We start from the raw sequence: 22327 nt of genomic DNA on the forward strand, positions 1-22327 counted from the left end.
TCCTACCTTCAATCTTTCCCAGCATCAAGGAAAGTAAGTCAGCTCTTCACATCAGGTGGCCAAAGTATTGGAGCTTCAACTTCAGCCATCAGTCCTTTCAACGAATATTCAGGGTTGATTTCCTTTAGGATTGACTGGTTTGATCCTATACACAGTAGTGTATATATGTCAATCCCAATCTCCCAATTCATCCCACCACCACCCCTTACCCCCATTTCTGGGGCTTCAACTGTCCATCACCCAATTTCTGGTAACACCCAGGTCTCTGTACCTAACCCTCACCTTCATCCGGCTGCCCCAGAGGCACTTCAGAGTCAACTTGTCTGAAGCTGAATGTGTGCTCTTCCCCCAGAGTTACTCCTCCTCCCCTCACCGGGTGAATGACAGCACTCTCCACCCGGTTGCCAAGCCCTAACCTTGGCCATCATCTCAAATCTTCCCCTCCGAATATCCCATATCCTAGCCCTGGGTCACTTCCTCCTGGTGATTCCATATCTTCCTCTCTTTCCCGTCCCTTCCCTCCCTACTCTGTCCTTCCACTCCTGCATGTCTTGCCACCTGCCTCCTGCCTTGTTTACCTCCATTCCCTCGGGGCTCCCCCACCCCCACTTCATCCCTCTACACTACTATGAGGGCGATGTTCCCAAGAAGCATCACTGATTATTACTACTCTGCTCGAAACTCTTGAGTTGTTCCCCATTGCCTATAGCTTTCTATAGACCTTTTGTAATCTGATTCCTTCTCAACATAAACTTTCTGTGCAAACACACTTGTACACACCAAAGGCAGGCGGTGTTGAGCTGTCGTGCAGATCCCACCCCACCCCAGCCACCTTCTCCTCCTGACCCATCTCAGGCCTTGGCCCTGAGGCTTGAATTTCTGCCTCCACTCTCCCTTCTGCCTGCAGCTATCTGGTACCCAACCTCTATCACCACACTTGTAATACTGCATTACTTAAGTGGGACCTGTGTCTTTCCGGAAGAGGAGAGGGTGGGAGACAAACATCACACACATACAAGGCGCTACACTTTATTGCAGGTGCTTGAGGAGAGGCAAGAAGGCAGACAAAGGAGAAAGCATGGGGGCCAGGACCCCAGCTGTGTCAGAGCCATAGTCTCGGGGCCGAGCACCCTGTGCCAACCAGGTCTAGACCAAGGTGGTAGCTCTGGGGGAGGAATCCTAGGGCCTGCGGCCTCAGACACGAAGCCTGCTAGGCCTGCCAAGTTAGGGTTAGGGAGGGGTGGGGGTCCATTGTCCTTGCTCACGAAGGGAGAAGCTGTCAGAACCATGGAGAGGGGAGGCCTGGGAGGAGATGGGGCAGTTTCCCTGCCCGTCACGAGTCCCTGATGCTGCCTCCCAAAGGCACGCTCCCCATACTCCCCACTGCCCTCAAAGGGGGAAAGCTGGGGTGTAGAAGAGAAAAGCTCAAAGAAACCTTAAATTGGGCAGGACAGGGGCAGCTGAGTGAGTGTCTTCATGGCCTTTTACATCCCCTTGTCCAGCCTCCTCAGTTCCAGATTTTGAGGAAGCTGTCCCAGGAACCGGTGGCCACAGCCATCCCATCAGCTGTGACCCCCAGGCAGCTGACCCTGTTGTCATGGCCAGAGAGGATGCCTTAAGAAAAAGGGAGAGGAGTCAGCCTGGCGGGTGTTAGGGAGCCGGGGTTAGAGGTTAGGGGGGCGGGGCATCTGACTAAATGAGGAAAGCGGATTAGTCCTAAGGGGCGGGGTTTCCCTGGAGGCCAATCTCCCCTCCAGGATCTGGGGTGGGTGAGGGACAGGAGGGTTAGACATGTGTCAGCTGCTGAGAGAAAAGCAAGGGCACCTTGACCGGGAAAACGGGGGAGGAGGGCTTCCAAATGGAGACTGAGGCCCTGAGACAAGTGACTCGGCCAAGGGCACTCGGACAGTAAGCAGTGGAATTAAGGTCTGGATCCTGACTCTCTGGCCAGTGTTCTCTTCCCTGGGCACCCAGCCTCTCCCAAGAGAGGAAGCCACACTATCCGATTCAACTTCAGACCAGGCCAGTCCCAGAGAAGCACCCAGGTTGGGGTCAGGGCCCTCAAGTCACATCCCATCCCCTGGACTCTTGTCACTGCAAAATCCCCAAGGTGGCCCTTCCCTTCCGTGGAGGCCCCTGAAACCCAGCCCTGACTGGACGGCCCAGGTCTACAGGTCTGGGGGTGACCGGAAGGAGCTCCTCTGGCGGGGAGCAGCTGCAGCAGTGAGCCGTGGCGAAGGGCCACTTAGAGCAACTTCGCTTTGAGAGGAGATGGTTCTGGACTGGGAACCAAAGGGACTGGCTCTAGGGGCAGAGCTCAGAGTCAGCCAGTAATGAGGGAGCAGCAGTGAGAGGGTGCCCACAGGGGAGCCCAGGTGGCCACGGCGGGCGGGCTCTTACCCACGCGCTCGCACTTCATGGAGTCCCACACATTGCAGTTGAAGTCGTCGTAGCCTGCGAAGAGCAGGCGGCCGCTGAGCGAGAAGGCCACAGACGTGATGCCACAGATGATGCTCTCGTGGGCGTAGGTGGTCAGCTCCTGGTCAGCCCGCAAGTCAAACAGGCGGCAGGAGGCATCGTCTGAGCCCGTGCAGATGGCCTCTCCATTGGGGAAGAACTGCAGATACAGGTGGCCGGGGTCGGGGTGGGGGGTTGGTGAGGGTCAGGACTCAGACCTGGGCAGCACTCGACCTCTCCTGCCCTCTCCCTGCTCCAGGCCAGTTCCCTCGGCCTCTCTGGCTCCTGCTCCATCCCTTCTGTGGCCTGCCAGCTGCAGCCGGGCTCCCTACACCCTCCCTGGCTCCGCAGTACTGCCACACGGCAGGGGACAGCACGGGGCTGAGGGTGGGTGGGCAGCGTGCCCACGGTCACATTGTCAGAAGGGTGGAGGCTGTCCCAGACGCCAGCATCTCCAGGCCCTGGATCAGTGTGTCAGCACAGGACCAAGTACATAAGCATATCCTGAATCTCAGCCTCAGGAAACGTCTCATAACCCGACGGAGGGAAAGTCCACAGAAAACTGGCCTGTACTCGCCCGAAGTGTCAATGTCACCAAAGACAGGAAAAGGGCAAAAAAGGTTTCCAGTTTAAAAGAAACTGAAAAGACAAGGCAAGGAAATGCGACACATGTTCGTGGACAGAGAAAACATTGCTATTTTGGAGGTAACTGGTGAAACTGGAATACAGACTGTAGACTAGTATTGCATCAATTTAAACTTCCTGATTTTGAGAATTAGACTGCCAGGAATTCCCTAGTGGTCTGGGCGTTAGGACTCTGTTCTTCCACTGCAGGGGGCATGGGGGAACTAAGATCCTGCAAGTCATGCGGCAATAAAATAAAAATAAAAATCACAACATAATAATAGAAGTTTATAAAAGTTAAAAAAAAAAAAAGAATTGGACTATGACTATGGAAGAGAATGGCCTTGATTTTAGGAAGTATATATTGAAGTGTGTATATGCTAAGTCACTTCAGTAGTGTCCAACTTTGCGACCCAAGGGACCATAGCCCACCAGGCTCCTCTTTCCATGGGATTCTCCAGGCAAGAATACTGGAGTGGGTTGCCACTTCCTTCTCCAATACACTGAAGTATTCAAGGGCTAAAGGAGGGTGAGGTCTGCAACTTATTGTCAAAGAACCCAGGGAAAAAATTAATAACCAAGAGTATTTATACCTACATTAAGATGGGTGTGTGTCTGTGTGTCTGTCCATCCCTCCCTCCCTCCCTCTACAGAGAGGGAACCAAAAAGCCTATGTGGCAAAGAGGTGACAGTGACTATGGGTGAAGGGCAGACGAGAACTGTTTCTGTTATTCTTGCAACTTTTCTGTGGGTGAAATTATTTTAAAGTGAAAAGTCAGAAGCAAAGGGGCAGCGGGAACTGTTTCTGTTATTCTTGCAACTTTTCTGTGGGTGAAATTATTTTAAAGTGAAAAGTCAGAAGGAAAGGGGCAGGGGGCCATGGGAGGGGATGAAGGCTGAGTTGGGGGTGGGGTGGGGAGGTGGTCCCCGGAGGGCACTGAAGCACAGGGGGGGCTCACGCAGATAGCGTTGATGTCCGACTCGTGGCCGGTGAAAGTCTGCCGGCAGGTCCCCTCCCGCACGTCCCAGAGCTTGGCGCTGGCATCACAGGCCCCCGAGATGAAGAGTCTGAAGTCAGGGGACACGGCCAGGCTCATGCAGTCCCCCGTGTGCCCCACAAACACAGTCTTCTGCTGCCCAGTCTCGATGTCCCACAGGGCACTGCAGGGTGGGGGGACACGCTGTCACCCAGCGAGGCCGGCACAGAGGCGCCTCCCCAGCCATCGCACCCACGGGCGCCCGGGCCTCACCACGTGGTGTCCCCGGAGCTGGTCACGATGTTGTTGTCGTCCAGAAAACGGCAGCAGGAGAGATAACCTAGGTCAAGGGGTGGAGGCGGTTAGGACAGGGCCCTGGCTGCCAGGCACAACCCGCAGGTACCCTCTGCCTCTCGCTCACCTGTGTGAGCCGACAGCTCCCGGCTGACCTTGACGTTGCCCTCCCGGGATTTGAGGCTGTAGATGGAACACATGTTGTCCAGCCCCCCACAGGCCACGAAGTTCCCTGACGGGGCGTAGGCACAGGTCATGACCCAGGAGGAGCGCAGCGGGATGGCGTGGACCTGCAGGGGTGGGGTAGCAGGGGCCTGGGCTGAGCTCCCAGGTGGGGGGCACAGGAAGGGCGTGGGATGCCCCCAGGAAGGCGGGTGACAGCGGGGCCGTGGGCTGGCCTGGTACCTTGTTGGTGGTGTATGTGTCCCACACGATCAGCTTTCCATCTTGCGAGGCGCTTACCAACAGCCTGGGCAGAGGAGAGACACACGTGTCTCCCAACCCTCCTTTTCTGCCCGTCTCCCCCTAACCCGCCCCCACCCCCTGGCCCAGGCCTCTTAAGCCTCACTTAGAGTCGGTGGCCCAGTGCATGGCGTAGATCTTGGCCAGGTGTCCCCTTAAGGTCCGCCGTGTCCGCATCTGCACGCGTCCCACGACTTCGAGGCCAGACACCAGCTGCAGGAAGTTAGTTAGCTCAGTTGCTCAGTTGTGTCCAACTATTTGCGACCCCATGGACTGTAGCCCGCCATGCTCCTCTGTCCATGGAACTCTCCAGGCAAGAATACTGGAGTGGGTTGCCATTCCCTTCTCTGGGGGATCTTCCCCACACAGGAACTGAATCCACATCTCCTGCATTGCAGGTAGATTCTTTACCATCTGAGCCACCAGGGAAGCTGAAAGGGGGTGTCAGAAGTCAGGAGGAGTGGACCTCCCTGTGCGTGGTTAGGACTCTGTGCTCCAAATGCAGGCACCATGGGTTCAATCCCTGGTTGGGGAACTAGGATCCTACACGCCACACAGCACAGATAAAAATAAAGAAATCAGGGTGAGCAGGGTGCATGCCTACACGTCAGCGTCTGAGCCAGGATTGTGTGTGAGCTTCTGTTCCATGCCCAGCTTGAAGTTGGGCCTCCAGCCCGACTGAGGGCTGAGAAGTGTAGAGACAGACATGGGCAAGGCCAGGGTGTGTGGCTAAGGGTTTAACCACCACCTCTCCTGGGTGGAGGCGAAGGGGAAGGGGGGTTCCATCACGTAAACACCCCCACCTTGACCAATTCACACTGCCAATGTGAGTCCACCATATATGGACTTGGGATGATATGCACACGTTTGGTCGAACCCAGCCGCTAGGAGCCTGCCCTCACCCGTGGCGGCTGCTCGGCCAGGGCTAAGTGGTATCTAGAGCAGCACCATGGCACTGAACTGCACCCTCCTGAAACTTGGGGTCCTATGCCCCTGAGGCTCCTTTGACCTTCTAGACGTTAGACTGGGGCTCCAGAGTCAAAAGACCTGACTTGCCATTTATTTGCTTTGTTATCTCAGGCAAGTTACTTAACCTCTCTGAGCCCCCTTTTCCATCTGTAAAATGAAGGAAGTTTTTAGCACCAGACTTATGGAGTTGTCAGGAAAATTAAATGAAATTATGTATTTAAGCAAATTAGCCCAGTGCCTGGCTCATGTTCAGTAAATGTTTACCCTTATTATTAACATTTAATTCAATCTAAGATGGCACCAGCTCCAAGAAGAACCATTCTTTTATGGATCACTAAGAAAGAAAAAGTGCTACCGATTATAACTGTAAGGATCATTGTTGGGTGCATCTCAATTTCCAGGATGTCAAAATGTGGGGGGAAAATGCATCCAGGACTGAAAAAGTGCACTATCAGTCAGCTCGTAATTAAGAGTCTTGTCTGGGCTTTTCTCAGTGGTAAAGAATCCACCTGCACACACAGGACATGCAGGTTCAATCCCTGGATTGGGAAGATCCCCTGGAGAAGGAAATGGCAGTATTCTTGCCTGGAGAGTGCCATGGACAAAGGAGCCTCGCTGGCTACAGTCCACAGGGTCGAAAAAGAGTCAGACAGGACTGAGCGACTAAACAACAACAACTAGTCTCCAAGGCTTCTGGTTTAACAGCCCTAGTCCTCTTCATCCTGGCCAGCCAGCCAGGAGGGGTTGGCGCTCTTGTTTTGTGGATGAGGACAGCGTCTGCCTCCCTGGTCTCCTACTCCGGGCCTGGCCCATAGCAGACCTCACAAAATGTTGAATGAATTAATTCATGTCGTTCCTCATTCCAAGGACGCACTGTACTGGAGCTTGGACGCCAAGCTGTGGCTGGTCAGGGGGCTCCCACGCCATCCCCTCCCTTCCATCCCTCCCTTCTGGCCCTGTCGGGGGGTGGCGGGGGCTCACCTCTGCCAGGGTAGTGTCGGCACAGGCTTTCCTGGCATCCTGAGGGGGAAAGCAGACATGGGCGTGGGTAGGGGCAGGGTGTGTGCGCGGGTGTCTAGGTGGGTGGGTTTGGGGCTCTAGGGTTTTGAGGGGTGGGGGGTACATCTCAAATCTGAGCTCCAAGTTCAGGAAGTCTCTGGCCACTTCCAGGTCAGGGATCTCTGAGATGTCAGTCAGGGTGAAGCCAGCCCTTCCCCCGGGAGCCACCCTCGGTTCCTGGTTTTCCCATGTCCCCTGGTGGGATGGAGGGTTGTGGGGTTACTGCGATCTGCTTCTTGAGCTGCTCCGCTTCCTGCCGCAACTGTTCCATCTCCCCCATGGCAGACGGCTTGAGGGGTGGCTCCTTAGTCTCCTGCCGGGGACACAGGGTGTGTGTAGGGGAACCCGCACCAGGCCACATTTGTGTTCCTCATGTCCACACCAGACTCCTCATGGGGGGCTGGAGCCCCCTCCCCACATTGGGCCAGGACTGGGTGGTCTGCACCGCCTCCCCTGCCAGCCCCTCCACATCTGGAGTCCCGGGCCTCCCCCACACCCCCCACAGCCCCCAGCCCCAGAAGGCAGAGCCAGGCCAGCCCCTCTTACTTGGGCTCTGACTTTAAGCTTCCAGCTCTGGTCCCCAGGCGCCTCCTGGCTCCCTCAGCTGCGACACCCGCCCGTCACCTGCCCCGGCTCTGCTGCCAGAGGAGCTGGCCTGGCCTGGCCCCACTTGGCGGGGGGTGCGGGGGGGTGCAGACAGGGAAGGGTAGGGCCAATGACGACTGTCAGGCAAATGAAATCAGCTGGCGGGTGGCAGCGGGTGGCGGTGGTGGGGGCAGAGGATAGGGAGGGAGGTGTGTGGCTTGTAGAGGGCCTAGGCCCAGCCCAGGGAGGGTGGGAGCAGGAGTGTGGGGCTACAGCAGGGCACAGCGCCACCCCCCCCGCACCCACAACAAGCCCTGGAGGGAGGAGGGATGGGATGCTTCCCTGGCCAGTCCCTCTCCAGGCAGAGAGCAGAGCATCAGGCCCCACGGGATTAGAGCAAAGCTGTGAGGATTAAGGGTTGGGTCTGGGAGGGGGCAAAGGAGCAGCCCGACCATGCTCCAGGGTCCCCCCACAGGCCTGGCCCCCCATCGCATGGTGATGATCCTCACCATCAGGGCCTACCTAGCAACCAGCCCAGGAGCCAGAGAGCGAGCGGGAGAGATGGCCCATTGTCAACACCCGAAGTAGTGCTCCCGAGCTCAGGGTGGTGGGGAAGAGGGCTATGGTGGCCGTGGGGAGGTACAGGCAGGAGCTGAGATTAGAAGGCACTGATCTGGATAATCCTTCTTCAGGACAAACCCCAACCAGCTGCCCCCGGGGGCTGATCCTGGGGGGTTGGGAGGAGGAGACCCAAAGAGGAGGAACGGATGGGCCTGGCCCAGCCTTGGGTGCAGAGGACGGCAGTGGAGAGCAAGCCCATGCGCTGCTCGCATCTGGTGTTGGGTCCTCACGACTCGCGGGACTCTGCTGGGGCCGTGAAGGCAAGAAGCAAAGGGATCAGGCTGCCCTAGGTCTCAGCCAAGCTCAGAGAGGGAAGACGCTGGCTTAGAGTAAGAGGCCCGGGAGCAGCTGTCAGGGGTCAGGGTTCATTTGCATAAGGGAGGCAGGTGGTTGAGATTTCCCTGACAAATCACGGGCTGGAGGGGCCCATCTCCGGGAGGCCCAGGATACCTGTCTCCTGCCAGGCCAGCCACAGCGTCTCCCACCTCCAACCACCATGGAAACCACGATACACTTGACTGGCCCCAGCAGAGGGATGGTCAGGATCTTTATTGACAGGCTGAGGAAGGCAGGCGGGGGCGACCCTCTCTCTCATCTTCCTCATTTACAGCACCCGCTCGGGCCCTACCCCCTGCCAGTTCTTTCCACTTCGGCCTTGCCCATCTTCTGTCTGTCCTAGGCCTGGAGGTCCATCCTGGCTGGGCCCAGGCCAGTCCCCAGGCCAGTCCCCAGGCTAAGTCTGTAAAGGGTCCTCTGAGTTCAGGGTTGCACGGCCCTGGTGATCCCCAAGATGGCAGGGTACAGGGATGGAGGGCTCGCTGTACTGCGGTGGTCACACGGGGGCTTCCCAGAGGTCCCCGGCATTAAGGCAGACCCTCCACAAGTCAAGTGGCCATATCCCCAAGGATCTGGGCCAGCCCCCTCACAACTCCTCTCGAATGCGAGGCGGCTTCCCAGCCTTGTCCTGGAGCCGCGGAAGCCTGCGGCTGGGGGGTTCTGGGCCGGGGTCCCTGCTGGCCACATCTTCTCCTTCATCCTTCTCTGGCCCCCGCAGCAGCTCTTTGGCTTCCATCCACTCCTGGAGAGTGAGGAGGAGGGTCGAGGCTGATTTCCCCCCACCAGCATCCGCCCTCTCCCAGGACTCTCCCTGGGTCATCTCAGCCCCGCCCCTCGCCCGCCAGGGTGCCAAGCCCCACCGCCTGCTCACCTGCTCCCTGTGCTCAGGGGCCCAGGTGTGCCACAGTGCCAGGGCACAGCGCCGCCCGCGTGTCACGGCCCACACACCGTGGGGATTCTCCACGCCTGAGCTGAAGGCCACGAGGCGGCCGCAGCGAGGACGAACCTGTGCCTGGGGTTGGGGGGGTGGATGGCAGATTCAGCTCCAGGGAGAGGTCTTCAGAGACCTTGACCCTGACTCCCTGGAGCAGGACGGGGTTGGGGCTCAGACAGTGGAAGCTTTCTTGCCCACTGCGTCCCCTCCGTAGTTCAGGGACTATCTTGGGGCAAGTGGCAACCAGGCCTCCACTTGGGAGCACTGAATGCCAGACTGGAGGCTGGAGGAGTTGGAGGCAAAAGGAGAAGGGACTCTGTCTGCCCCTGTGCCCTGCTTCTCCTGCCCACCCTCTGCCCAACCAGACTCTGGGTTCTGGGCATCAGGGTCTTGGGGACATTTTCCACCCCAGAGAGGGATTGGATGATGGGGAGCTGGTGGTGGTGAGCAGAGAAGAAGCTAAACGGATAAGGCAGAGCAATGCACAATGAAAAATCACTGCTCCGGTCCTTCTGCTGGTCCTAGACCTGAGCTTCTACCTGGAGTAGAGGCTTAGAGTCCTGTGCTTCAGCCGCCCTCCTTTATTTATTTATTTTTGAGTTTTTTTTATTATTTATTTAGTTATTTATTATTTATTTATTTGGCTGTACTGGGTTTTAGTTACAACACACGGGATTTTTCAGTTGCAGCATGCAGAATCTAGTTCCCCGACCAGGGATCGAAGCAGGGCCTCCTGCATTGGGGGCACAGAGTCTCAGCCACAGGACCAACCAGGGAAGTCCCTCACCTGCCCTCCTATAGGAAGTGAGGTGATCACTGAAGGCAGGGCCTGGAGGGGCCCCTTGGAGGTCTCCTGGGAGGGGCTAGGAGAGCCCCTGAACAGACAAGAGTGGGGAGATGCTGCAGAAGCCGGAAAGGAGAGGGTTGACTCAATGAACGCAAGTTTAAGCAAACTCCGGGAGATAGTGAAGGACAGGGAAGCCTGGCCTGCTGCAGTCCATGGCGTCACAAAGAGTCGGACACAACTTGGCGACTAAACAACAACAAAGGTGGCCCCTGCCGTTTCCCAGCATTTGCCTCTGGGCACCCTCTGTTTTGAATCCCCAGCCTATGGCTGGGCTCCCTGCTCCCCTCCCCACCCTGCCCCGCTTCCCATCAGTTACCGTGACTGTGAGGGCGTTGGGCTCCGTGAAGAACAGGTCCCCGCCCTGGAAGTCATCGTTGAGGTAGAGGAGTCCACTGGAGAGAGAGGAAGACAGGAGGCAGGCAGTGAGACCCCAGCCAGGCACCCCGCCCAACCCCTGGAGGGCCGCCCACCTGTAGTCTCGGTAGGTGTAGGCTGGGGGCTCCCGCCAGCACTCCCCGGTGTCAGGATCCAGGACACAGTTGTCGGCGTGCACCGGGTGGCTCAGGTCCATGCGCTGCGCCTGCTCCCCTGGGAAGCCAAGGGCCTGGTGGGCGCCCACCCACACCCACCCTACAGATCCAGGGTCACAGCTGAGCCCCCGCTGGGCAGGGGAGTCAGTCCTCCTGCAGTGAAGATGGAAACCCACACAGCAGGGGTACTGAGGGTGTGCAGGGCCCTGAGGGGCCCTGAGGTGGGGGGCCCTGGCGGTTACCTTCTATGGCGCTCCGGCACACCAGGTGGGTGAAGGAGAGATGCAGGGGCCGGTCGGGGGAGAAGTAGGCCTGGGTTAGGCTCCGCACCCGCTCGCTCACCTCCAGGAGCAGCTGGGCACCCTGACTGCCCACCGCCCCAGCCCGGGCCAGCTGTGGCAGAGAATAAAGGGTGGGGAAGGGGAGATGTGGCAAGGCTGGTCCCAGCCCCTACCCCACCTCCACTGCACTCCACCCACGGTTTGGGGCTTGCAGCTGCCCATCAACCCAGCCCAGACCGCTCTTTCCATTGTCTCCGTGACAACAACCTGGGTCCCTCAGTGGGGAGCCCCCTCCATCAGTCCTGGGCCAAGAACTCCTCTGAGTCCCAGAAGAGCCCTCCACAGGCAGAGAGACCAGCCCTCTTCTCCAGTTCCGTGTCTCCTCTTACCTGTGCGGCCTTGAGCACCGTGAGCCCCTCAAAGCGTTCGTGGGGGGTGTGTGGGGAGCGGCGACCCCGATAGCCAGACCTGGCTCCAGCCTCAGCTGCATCCTAAGCAGAGAGGGAGTTGGCTGTGGGGTCACCCTGCCCAGACCTGGGCTACCGCCCACCTCACAGGGCTACACAGCCCTCCCTCCAACCAGCCAGTCCCTGGAAGAGGCTGGAAGCTCCTGCGGTTCTCTGAGCTGCTGCCCCTTCCAGAGAATGACTAATTCCATGTCTGAGTGGTCACTCCTGGTAAACATCTGGAACCCCACTGGCCAAGGGGACTGTGCATAGGACTCTGGAGGGCTTCCTACAGTGGGGAAGGGCCTCCGGGAGGTCAGGACAGCAGGGAAAGGGGCAGGAAGGGCTCAAACGCTCGTTCTGACGGGCTGAGAACAGAGGAGTCTTTCTGGAGCAAGACCCTGGCCAGAGGTTTGACAGTTGGGCCGGGTCTTCGCGGACCTGAAGTGGGGACATGGCACCAGCCAACACATCTCTCTCCCATCCCTTCTCACCTGACACACTCTTGGAGAATGTGGGAACCCTTGATGCTGACTCCAAATTCCCCAGCTGCCTCAACTCTCATCACCCTTTACTGACACCTCTTCAGTCTGCTTTTTCTTCCTTTTTTCTATTCAGTCTGCTTTTTGAAGCTCAAAGTACCACTGTCTAGTTACCCCATACATAAGCCTCATCTCTGAGAGGCCATTTAAGCCTCTCAGAGCTTTCATTTCAAGCTTTCATTCATTCATCCATCCATTCAGTAGGCATTGAGCCCCATGTGCCAGGCACTGTTCTGGGCACTGGGGACTCAACTGTGAACACGAAAAGTCCCTGCTACTATGGGCTTCATATTTTGAGATAAACAAACCAAGTCAATTCAGACAGTGATGTATCACATGGAAAATTAAAGCAGAGTTACAACCTTGCAAGCGCCCTGGCAGAGGTTAGGGGATAGCTGATACTGGGGAGTTCCCCTTGAGTTCATTCTTCATCACTCACATAGATTTCCTCTGAGGCGCTAGTGATAAAGAACTCGCCTGCCAATGCAGGAGACATAAGAGATGTAGGTTCAGTCCCTGGGTCAGGAAGATCCCCTGGAGGAGGAAATGGCAACCCACTCCAGTATTCTTGCCTGGACAACCCCATGGACAAAGGAGCCTGGTGGCTCCATGGGGTCCCAAAAGGTTGGACAAGACTGAGCACCCCCACATACACACATTGATTTAGTCCTTAAATTCTCTTTCTTTGAGTTTCTAAATATTTCTCATCTGTCCTCGTCTTCACTGCCTTGAAATGAGACCTATCCTAGGGCTGTCACCCCTAAGCTCCTCCTCACTTCCCTGTTCCATTGCATTCTCTGTGCTGCCACTGGAGGGCGCTCCCGGTCCTATAGGACGAAGTCTCCAGACCCTGCACTTTGGAGTTCTGCAGAAGACAACAATCCACACCTCCTTAAATCCTTCAGTAAACTGTCCACCATCTACAAAGAGAGCCCAAACTCCTTGGCAGGGTACAGAGGTCCTCACCCATCTCTCAACCCGCGCCTCCTCCCCATTCCTGCCCCTGGATAATACACAGCCTGATGATAATAGCAACAGCTCATACTGAGTATTTGCACATTCTTCCAAGAGCTTTACCATGTACTGACTCATTTAATCCTCATAACAGCCCTACAACAAAACCACTGTGTTTAGCCCTGTTTTGTAGAGGAGGAAACGAGGCTCACAGATGTTGAAATACATGGCCCAAGACCACACAGGTAATTCCTGCTGGGTATGCCCATGCTCTGAACTCCTGTGCTCCACTCCAGTTCCCAAACCCCGCCCCCTCATTTTTCTTCCCGGCAGCCTGATTTTCCTCCCTTCTCTATCTGGTTGTTGTTGCTGTTGTTCAGTCGCTCAGTCCAGTCTGACTCTTTGCAGCCCCATGGACTGCAGCACGCCAGGCTTCCCTGTCCTTCACTATCTCCCAGAGTTTGCTCAAAGTCATGTTCATTGAGTCGGTGATGCCATCCAACCATCTTGTCCTCTGTTATCCCCTTCTCCTCCTGCCTTCAATCTTTCCCAGCATCAGGGTCTTTTCCAGTGAGTCAGTTCTTCGGATCAGGTGGCCAAAGTATTGGCGCTTTAGCTTCAGCAACAGTCCTTCCAATGCATATCCAGGACTAACTTCTTTTAGGATTGACTGGTTGGATCAACTCTACACTTTCACTCTATTCTTTCACCTTGAAGTCCAAGGGACTCTCAGGAGTCTTCTCCAGCACCACAGTTCAAAAGCATCAATACTTCAGTGCTCAGCCTTCTTTATGGTCCAACTCTCACATCCATACATGACTACTGCAAAAACCATAGCTTTGACTAGACCGACCTTTGCTGGCAAAGTAATGTCTCTGCTTTTTTAATATGCCACCTAGGTTTGTCATAGCTTTTCCTCCAAGGAGCATCTTTTAATTTCATGGCTGCAGTCACCATCTGCAGTGATTTGGGAGCCCAAGAAAATAAAGTCTGTCACTGTTTCCATTGTTTCCCCATCTATTTGCCATGAGGTGATGGGACCAGATGCCATGATCTTCATTTTCTGAATGTTGAGTTTTAAGCCAGCTTTTTCACTCTACTCTTTCATCATCATAAGGGGCTCTTTATTTTTTTAATATTTTATTTACTTATTTATTTTACTGAGCCGGGTCTTAGTTGCAACACTCAGGATCTTTCATTGCCGCACATGAACTCTTATTTGCAGCAGGGATAGAACCCGGTCCCCCTGCACTGGGAGCACGAAGTCTTAGCCATTGGACCACCAGGGAAGTCCCCATAAGAGGCTCTTTAGTTACTCTTTGCTTTTTGCCATAAGGGTTGTGTCACTGGCATATCTGAGGTTATTGATATTTCTCCTGACAATCTTGATTCTGGCTTGTGCTTCATCCATCCCGCCATTTCACATGATGTACTCTGCAAAGAAGTTAAATAAGCAGGGTGACAATATACACCCTTGATGTACTCCTTTCCCAATTGTTCCACGTCTGGTTCTAAATTTTGCTTCTGGACCTGCATACAGGTTTCTCAGGAGGCAGGTGAGGTGGTCTGGTGTTCTCATCTCTTTAAGAATTTTCCACAGTGTGCTGTTGTTTCTCCACAGTCAAAAGCTTTAGCATAACCAACGAAGCAGAAGTAGATGTTTTTCTGGAATTCTCTTGCTTTTTCTATGATCCAACGGATGTTGGCAACTCATGCTGTCTGGTTAACTCATGCTTAAGATGAAGCTCAAATGCCACCCCTTCCAGGAATTCTTCTGTGACTTTCATCTTGGTGCTTCTAATTGGATGAGTACATCTTTTATCAAACTCACCACCTGCTGTGATTATGTCTCCATGCCTGATGCCTTCTCTGTACACTGAGTTCCCAAATGTACAGTCTGTGTTTATCTGCCTCTCCCTGGAACCTGGGTACTTCCAGTACACACCAGGGACTCCGAGAGGAACAAACCCAGAGTGAGACTGAAGTTTCATATATTGGCAGACTCAACCTGGTGAATACAGATCATTTAGCCCCATCTAGGAGAGACGTGATGATGGAGAAGCAGCCTGTCTGTGTGCAGAGCCAATAACTAAGCTCTCAGCCAACAAAGGCATCTTCACCTGCACACCCACCCTTTTTGATGCATTTACGGTTTTTGTTTTGTTCTTCCTATCAGTTTCTAGCAAACTTCTGTAAAATGTCCAGCCCATGACAGCTATGCCATGTCAGCTTAGTCACTCAGTCATGTCCAACTCTTTGCTACCCTTTGGACTGTAATCCACCAGGCTTCTCTGTCCATGGGATTCTCCACGCAAGAATACTGGAGTGGGGTGCCACTTCCTCCTCCAGGGGCTTTTTCCAGGGATTGACCCTGCACCTCCCGTGTCTTCTGCATTGCAGGTGGATTCTTTACCGGCTGAGCTGTCATTGGGGAAGCCCCATGTTCGTTAAGTTGAGAGGAAAAGGAACTTGTCCTCTGGAGGGAGAGAACCTCAGCAGTCCCCACTGGAGGGTCTGAGAGGGCAGGGGAGTGGGGAGGGTGGCGAGGAGGGGACAGGCCAAGAGCAAGGGGGCAGGCAGCTGTGCCTGAGGCTCCTCCAGTAGCACTGTGCCACCTCCTTACAGGTCCTCTCACCTTGGCCAGCTGCAGCAGCACCCCACACTCGGCCGGGGTGAGCAGCCCGTCCAGCACGGCTCGCTCCGACCCGTTCAGCTGCCTCGCGTCCTGGGTCAGGGTTACTCCCTCCATGAGGAGGACATCTGCGGGGGAGGGACAGGGCAGGGGGTTGATGGTCCCCCGAGGGCAGACCCAGCCCCTTCCAGGCTCCTGCCTCCTGCTGTCCCAGGAACTCACCCTTCCAGTGAGTCAGGGGCTTCGGTTGTGGAGGCTCATCGTCCCACGGCCTCTTCTCCTGATCCTCTCTCAGGGGTGAGAAACATGCTCAGTGAACACAGGCCAGTCCAGACCCATCTTCTCAGACCCCGCCTCCTAGGACTCCTCCCCTTACCTTCCACCCAGGCCACGCCCCTCCCACCCAGGCCACGCCCCTCCTCCTACCGCAAGGCACCTCCTACCTGAGCTTTTCTCTGAGGGCCTCAGGGATGAAGGCAGCTGGGGTCCAGGGGTCCTGGGATGGTCAGGAAAAGAACCATCACCTGCCAAGTCCACCTCTGAGTCCTTGATGGTAGACCATGGGCTACCATACTAAAGTCCTCCTGCTTCCAGAGGGGAAGGTGGAGATGGGGAAGCCCTGGACTCATTGTCAGGAGCCATGGGCACTGGGCCAAACACCGCAATAATAATAACAACAACTTACAAAGCACTGTTTGCCAGGTGCTTTTTTAAGAGCTTTATATGTGTGTTAGTCGCTCAGTCGTGTCCGACTCTGCGACCCCATGGACTGTAGCCTGCCAGATTCCTCTGTCCATGGGATTCTCCAGGCAAGAATACTGGAGTGGGTTGCCACTCCCTTCTTCAGGGGATCTTCCCCACCCAGAGATGGAACCCTAGTCTCTTGCGTTGCAGGCAAATGCTTTACCATCTGAGCCACCGGGGAAGAGCTTTCTATACAGATGTGGAGTTTATCATTTAAAGTTTACAATAGTCTTATCAAACAGGTTGTATTAATGTGCCCATTTTGCAGTTGAGGGCTCTGAGACACAAAGACATAAAGTAACATGCCCAAGGTCACACAGCCCATAAAGACAGGATTGGGATTTAAGCGACGGTGCCCAAACAGACTTGTCAGTTAGGGGACAGGGCGATGTCTGCAAACATCTCTGATGGCCATGACTCAGGGATGCTAGCGACACCTACCGGGCAGAGTAGGGACAGCCCCTTTTCTCCCAGTTAGGAAATACCGGCTTCAAAAATAGCAAGATAGCAAGAAGACTGGGGGAGCCTGCCTGACGCTGGAGCACTAGGGAGAATAATCTCTGCCTTTCAGTTTCCCCTCAAAACTACCACAGAAAGAAGAGTACGAAAACCAGCAGCAGACTTTCCTGTACTTCGTAGCAAGTGACACGGCTTCAACAGAGCTGTAAGTATGGTGCTCCCATTTTACAGGGAAGTTGAGGCCGAGCGAGCAAAGGTGCAGAGCTTGTCTGCGGCAGAGACACCAACACCTAGGCCTGTGTGATCCCAAAGCTGCCTGTGACCCTGGGGCACAGAGTCCTCTCCAAGCCTCATGGGGTTGTGGAGAAATGAGACGTGCTGTTGAGGAGGGACGTGGCACCTCCTGTAGGGCACTGCTGCTGTCCCCCTCCTGGGGGCGGCCAGGGGGAGAAGCGGGGTCACTCACGGGATCCTTGAAGCTGGCCCCCAGGTGCTCCACAGCATAGTACAGCTGTCTCTTCTCCCCCAGGGATCGAAGGACGAAGCGCTGGATGTCCTGGGGACAGCAGGAGTGGACAGCGGGAGGGGGAGAGTTAAGGCTGGAAGAGAGCAGGGCAGCCCACAGGCTCCCCAACCCTGGTCCTGCCGCTCTGTCCAACCCTCCTCCCTTGGCAGTTAGGGTCTCCGAGCTCAGACTGGGAGTTGTGTGTGTGTGTGTGTACACACACGTGCCCACTTGTGCACAGGTTGGGGCAAGCAGGGGTGAGTTTAAGGGAAGAAGGCTGGCTTGGACTCAGGAGTAGAGCCAGGGGACTTCCCTGGTGGTCCAGTAGTTAAGACTTTGCCTTCTGATACAGGGAGTGAGGATTCAGTTCCTAGTTGGGAAACTCAGATCTCACATGCCTTGCAGCCAAAATGCAAAAATCATAAAATAGAAACAAGACTGTAACAAATTCAATAAAGGCTTAAAAAAAAAAAAACTGTCCACATTAAAAAAAAAAATCTTAACAACAAAAAATCTGCCTGCCAATGAGAAGACACAGGTTCCATCCAAAGCCCATGCAGCAATCAGCACAGCCAAAATAAATAAATAAACAAACAACCCAGTTCAGTTCAGTTGCTCAGTCATGTCCAACTCTTTGTGATGCCATGGACTGCAGCCCGCCAGGCTTCCTTGTCCGTCACCAACCCCCAGACCCTGCTCAGACTTATGTCCACTGAGTCAGTGATGCCATCTAACCATCTTGTCCTCTGTCATCCCCTTCTCCTCCTGCCTTCAATCCTTCCCAGCATCAGGGTCTTTTCCAGTGAGTCAGTTCTTTGAATCAGGTGGCCAAGGTATTGGAGCTTCAGCTTCAGCATCAGTCCTTCCAATGACTATCCAGGACTAACTTCTTTTAGGATTGACTGGTTGGATCTCCTTGCAGTCCAAGGGACTCTCAGGAGTATTCTCCAGCATCACAGTTCGAAAGCATCAATTCTTCGGTGTTCAGCTTTGTTCATGGTCCAACTTCCAAAACCATACATGACTACTGGAAAAACCATAACTTTGACTATACGGGAGGGCTTCCCTGATAGCTCAGTTGGTAAAGAATCCACCTGCAATGCAGGAGACCTGGTTTCGATCCCTGGGTTAAGAAGATCCCCTGGATAAGGGAAAGGCTACCACTCCAGTATTCTGGCCTGGAGAATTCCATGGACTGTACAGTCAGTGGGGTCGCAAAGAGTGGGACACAATTAAGTGATTCACTTTCACTTCACTTTGACTATGTGAACCATTGTCAGTAATGTTTCTGCTAAAAAAAGAAACCACCTTCCAATGCAGAGGACATGGGTTCGATCCCTGGTCAGGGAACTAAGATCCCCCAAGCCGCAGGGCAACTAAGCCCACACACTGCAACAAGAGAAGGCGTGCACCAACTGGAGAAAACCAATGTGCTAAGGAGATGAGCCTGTGGGCCACATGAAGACCAAGTGCAGCTGAAATAAGTTAAGAAAAAAAGAAAGATAGCCTGAAGTGGGGAGCAGGGAGTGGAGACAAGGCCAGATGCTGGACTTGGGGTCGCCTTTGGCCAGAATGGGGGGGTGGGTCCAGGTGACTTTTCCACTGTATTTGTCTGATTTAGGACGACCTCACAGGGTGAGCTGGAGAAGGGAATGGCCACCTACTCCAGTGTTATTGCCCTGGAAATCCCATGGACAGAGGAGCCTGGTGGGCTACAGTCCATGGGGTCCCAAAGAGTCAGACATAACTGAGCAACTTAGCACACATCAACAGGGTAAGTGAGTAGGGGGTACCTCTCTGGGCCCGAGGCCAGGTCTTGGCTCCCCCAGCTGGGCCTGGTACCGGTCCAGAGCTGTCTTGGCAGCCTCATCCTCTGGGTAGAAGAGCAGGAAGCTCAGGACATTCTCCATAGCCTGGGACAGATTCCCCACTGGGGACAGAGCAACAGCTTGGGGGTGCGGCCCAGAGACCAAGCACCCCAGTCATCCCTGGGCAGGGCCAAGAGCCAGGGGACAGAGGCAGACCAGAAAAAGGTGGTCTCCCAGTGACCCATCCCACCCGGCAGACAGGCTCATCCATTGCTTCTTTCCAAAGCTTCCTGGAACATACCTGGGCTGTATGGGCAGAGTTCAGAGGGGAGGAAGAGAGGAGAGAAGAAAGGAAAGTGAGAAGCAGCGAGGACAGAAGGAGCCCTGTGACCCAGCTCCCAAGCTTCCCACAATGGAGAGCCAGAGTCCTCCGAGGTTATGGTCCCCAGGGAGTCCCGACCTACTCAGATGCAGAGATAGATGGAAGGATGGAGAGGTGGACCTCCGGGTACCATCAGAGACAGGCCTTCATTCTCCGGGTCCCAGCCCCAGTCCACCCACCTGGGGCTCACCCTTCCCCCCCACTGACCCTGAGCGTGGGCCTCGTGCAGCCGCCTCAGCTGGGTGGGAAGGAAGTCCGGAACAGGGAGGCTGCGACCAGGACGCGTGGCCACATCCCCCACACAGCGCTGCCGGCATTGCAGGACACGGGTCCAGTGCCCTGTGGGGGACACAAGGGGGATTCAGCTAGTGATATACCTCCCCCCGCCCCACCACACTGTGATCCCTGCCCCCCACACTCCAGCCCCTTACCTGCGATGGCCTCATACAGGCCCCCCTGGCTCCCGGTCCCCTCCTCCTCCTCTGCCTCCCTCTCCTGTTCCTCCGGCCCCTCACAGCCAGCCCGGCAGCTCTCCACCTGGGCCAGGCTCTCCTGCAGGGCCTCCTCCAGCCAGGGCAGTGCCAGGCCTGCCTCCTGGCGCCCAAGATGTTCCAGGCCGGTGTCAAAGGCTGCCTGTTGGGGAGGGGAGAGGTCAGTCACCCAAGATCCTGGGGGCGGGGGTGGAGGGTGCCAAGATAGATTGGGAGACAGAAAGAAGGGGAGGGGCATTGGCCTCACTGGGGGCCTGGACTCCAGGTCTCAGGTCACCTTGGGGAATACAGGGAAGGCCTGAGAATCCGAATGTTAGCACATGAGACTGCGAATCTCAGGAAGAAAACTAGGTCCCAGAGAGGGACCCTCCCATCAGGGTCACAGAGGACATACCCGGATTTCTTGATGCCCAGTACAGTGTACAGCCGGGCGAGGCCTATGTATCCCATCAGTCAAAGGCTGGGGGGGTGGGCTGGGGTCAAGCTGAGGGTCTCACCCAATATGGGGGCGTCTCCAGGTCCCGGAAGCTCTGGGGCCTAACCCCTGACATCCGTCTGTACTTAGCCATGTCCTCCCGCATCTGCAGGTGTGCTGGGTTTGCCACAAAGAAGGTATGCGCAGCGGCTGCTGCCAAGTCCAGCTTCTTCAGCTGAGGCACGGGAGGGATGGGGGAGTCAGCCCCCAGGGTAGGGGTGTCAGAGTCTGCCCCTCCCCAACATCCCCACCCTAGCCTTCTGGAAGACTGGTAGGTGAAAGTTGCCCACCACCCAACCTCCAGACCCCCAGTAAGTGGGGACTCTCAGGAGTCTGGTAGCCACCGAAAGGGGGTCTCAAAGACTGGAGTGGGTGGGGTGTGGGCAGAGGGACCTCACTGGAGAGACAAGGCAGAAGTGATGGCCACGCAAGGTGGGTATGTAGGGGTGACCCTAGCCTCCAGCAAAAGCCGCAGGTCTCTAGGACCCTGAGCTGAGGTGTGTGTGACCGGCGCCCCCCTTCCCCGGCCACGTAGGCGTTAGTAGGCAACAGCTACCACACCGGTAGCTGGGCAGGGTCCCACGACCGGACACCAGAGCCCTCAACCTTGCCCACCTGCTCTTTCTTTCCCAAAGCTCCCTCCTGCCCCAAGCGAAGGCTCGTGCTCACCCGCTACCCGCCCCCCAGTTCCCTCTCTCCAGCTGCGTCTCTCGCCCCTGTCTCCGCCCCCCTTCATTCCTGGGAAGAGGCGCTGTCACTCCACGTAGGTCTCAGTAAGACTTCCTAGAACTCCAGGCCCCTGCCCTCCATCTTCGGTCGGCTTCCACCCCCTTCCAACTTTGCTCCCACCCTCCCGAGGCCGTGCCCCACTCTGTAGGTACTGGTCCCGGTTTGCCAGGACCGACTCCAAAGGCGAGGTCTTGACCACACAGCCGCACCCGAGTCCCGGCGTTTGCTCGCCGCCCCTTCCTGGAAGCTGGAGGAGGACCCCGGGCCCGGGCCGGGCCACGCACCTGGTAGTAAGCCCTCTGCAGGTAGTTGTAGGGCTCCCGCCGGCGGAAGGCGTCCCGGACCGCGCTCCCCACCCGGAGCCGCGCCGCGCCCCCGGGGCCCAGCCTCCGCGCCCCGCACTGGGTCAGGCACTCGGCGCGCCGCAGCGCCGCGCGGAGGAGCAGCGGCTCCCAGGCCCCCGGCCCGGAGTCGGGCCCCGGGGCGGCGGGGAGCGAGACCCCCGGCTCGGCCGCGCAGTGCGCCCCGCAATCCCGCCGCACGCGGCCCAGCGCCGCCCGGCTCCGCAGCGCTTCCCGCAGCAGCGCCACCGCCGGCGCCCAGGCCCCCGCCGCGTAGGCGCGCAGCCCGTCTGCGTAGAGCAAGTCGGGGGCCTGGGGAGGCGCCCCTGGGGACGGCGGGGCCAGGCCGGGGGGCTCGGGGGACCCCGGGGGAGGCAGGAGCAACAGGAGCAGCAGCCACCGGAGGGGCCGGAGCATCGTGCCAGAGCCGCCGGCCGGCTGCAGGAGGGAACTGCGGGAGCCGAGAGCGAGAGGGAGGAAAAGGGGAAAGGAAGAGGGAGGGGAAAGGAAGGAGGGATGGGGAGGAGGGAGGGGAGGAGGGAGGAGCGCCGCCGGGAGCTGATGCGCCCGAGCCCCAGCCCGGAGAGGCCGGGGTGAGAGAGAGACTGGAGTCAGAGGACGCCCGCGGCTGCGGCAGAACGTGGAGAACGTGGGCTTTAGGTCAAGCTGGGTGGCGTCCAGCGAGAAACAGACGGTGGAGAGAACAGGGCAGAAGCCGGACCTGGAGCAGGCCTGAGGAGCCTCTTAGGACCCCTGACTCCAAACTCGGGGGCCCATCCTACAGGAATCGCTATGATGGACTGGGCTCCCCTCCACTCTGGGCCCAGGAAAAGGAGGGTGGAA

The 22327-nt window shown here is 56.6% G+C and overlaps 2 protein-coding genes across 3 annotated transcripts; both read right to left on the reverse strand.

Annotated features, from left to right (window-relative positions):
- Nucleotides 1–1013: 1013 nt before the first annotated feature.
- GNB3 (G protein subunit beta 3) lies at nt 1014–8472 on the reverse strand. Of its 2 annotated transcripts, NM_001192347.1 has the most exons (10): nt 7389–7465; nt 7066–7155; nt 6765–6803; nt 4921–5027; nt 4758–4821; nt 4480–4642; nt 4332–4398; nt 4041–4242; nt 2401–2617; nt 1018–1614 (listed from the first exon to the last, which is right to left on the reverse strand). In NM_001192347.1, exons 2-10 carry the CDS (start codon nt 7120–7122, stop codon nt 1508–1510), a joined length of 1023 nt encoding a protein of 340 aa, NP_001179276.1. In that variant the 5' UTR covers nt 7123–7155; nt 7389–7465; the 3' UTR covers nt 1018–1507. The 2 variants fall into 2 exon arrangements, with proteins under 2 accessions (XP_059742318.1, NP_001179276.1); XM_059886335.1 differs by having other exon boundaries at nt 1014–1614; nt 6765–7155; nt 7389–8472.
- Nucleotides 8473–8567: 95 nt separating this feature from the next.
- P3H3 (prolyl 3-hydroxylase 3) lies at nt 8568–21937 on the reverse strand. Its single transcript, XM_059887089.1, has 15 exons — nt 21428–21937; nt 20437–20589; nt 19880–20081; nt 19656–19787; nt 19052–19188; nt 17220–17309; nt 15994–16046; nt 15773–15840; nt 15554–15678; nt 11366–11467; nt 10938–11088; nt 10636–10753; nt 10482–10557; nt 9256–9396; nt 8568–9126 (listed from the first exon to the last, which is right to left on the reverse strand). The coding sequence occupies exons 1-15, from the start codon at nt 21899–21901 to the stop codon at nt 8971–8973; spliced, it is 2178 nt and encodes a 725-aa protein (XP_059743072.1). The 5' UTR covers nt 21902–21937; the 3' UTR covers nt 8568–8970.
- Nucleotides 21938–22327: the final 390 nt, after the last annotated feature.

This window comes from Bos taurus, chromosome 5, assembly GCF_002263795.3.
Source record: "Bos taurus isolate L1 Dominette 01449 registration number 42190680 breed Hereford chromosome 5, ARS-UCD2.0, whole genome shotgun sequence".
Taxonomy (NCBI): domain Eukaryota; kingdom Metazoa; phylum Chordata; class Mammalia; order Artiodactyla; family Bovidae; genus Bos; species Bos taurus.

Excerpts from the sequence above, each read along its gene's own strand:
- GNB3 (XM_059886335.1), bottom strand. The coding sequence starts at position 6,908 with ATGTACCCCCCACCCCTCAAAACCCTAGAGCCCCAAACCCACCCACCT. Across the intron at positions 5,028-6,764 it reads CCGACACTACCCTGGCAGAG|CTGGTGTCTGGCCTCGAAGT; the intron begins GTGAGCCCCCGC and ends AACTTCCTGCAG. Across the intron at positions 1,615-2,400 it reads CATGAAGTGCGAGCGCGTGG|GCATCCTCTCTGGCCATGAC; the intron begins GTAAGAGCCCGC and ends CTTTTTCTTAAG.
- P3H3 (XM_059887089.1), bottom strand. The coding sequence starts at position 21,901 with ATGCTCCGGCCCCTCCGGTGGCTGCTGCTCCTGTTGCTCCTGCCTCCC. Across the intron at positions 11,468-15,553 it reads TGCTGCTGCAGCTGGCCAAG|GATGCAGCTGAGGCTGGAGC; the intron begins GTGAGAGGACCT and ends CTCTCTGCTTAG. Across the intron at positions 11,089-11,365 it reads CGGTGCTCAAGGCCGCACAG|CTGGCCCGGGCTGGGGCGGT; the intron begins GTAAGAGGAGAC and ends TCTCTGCCACAG.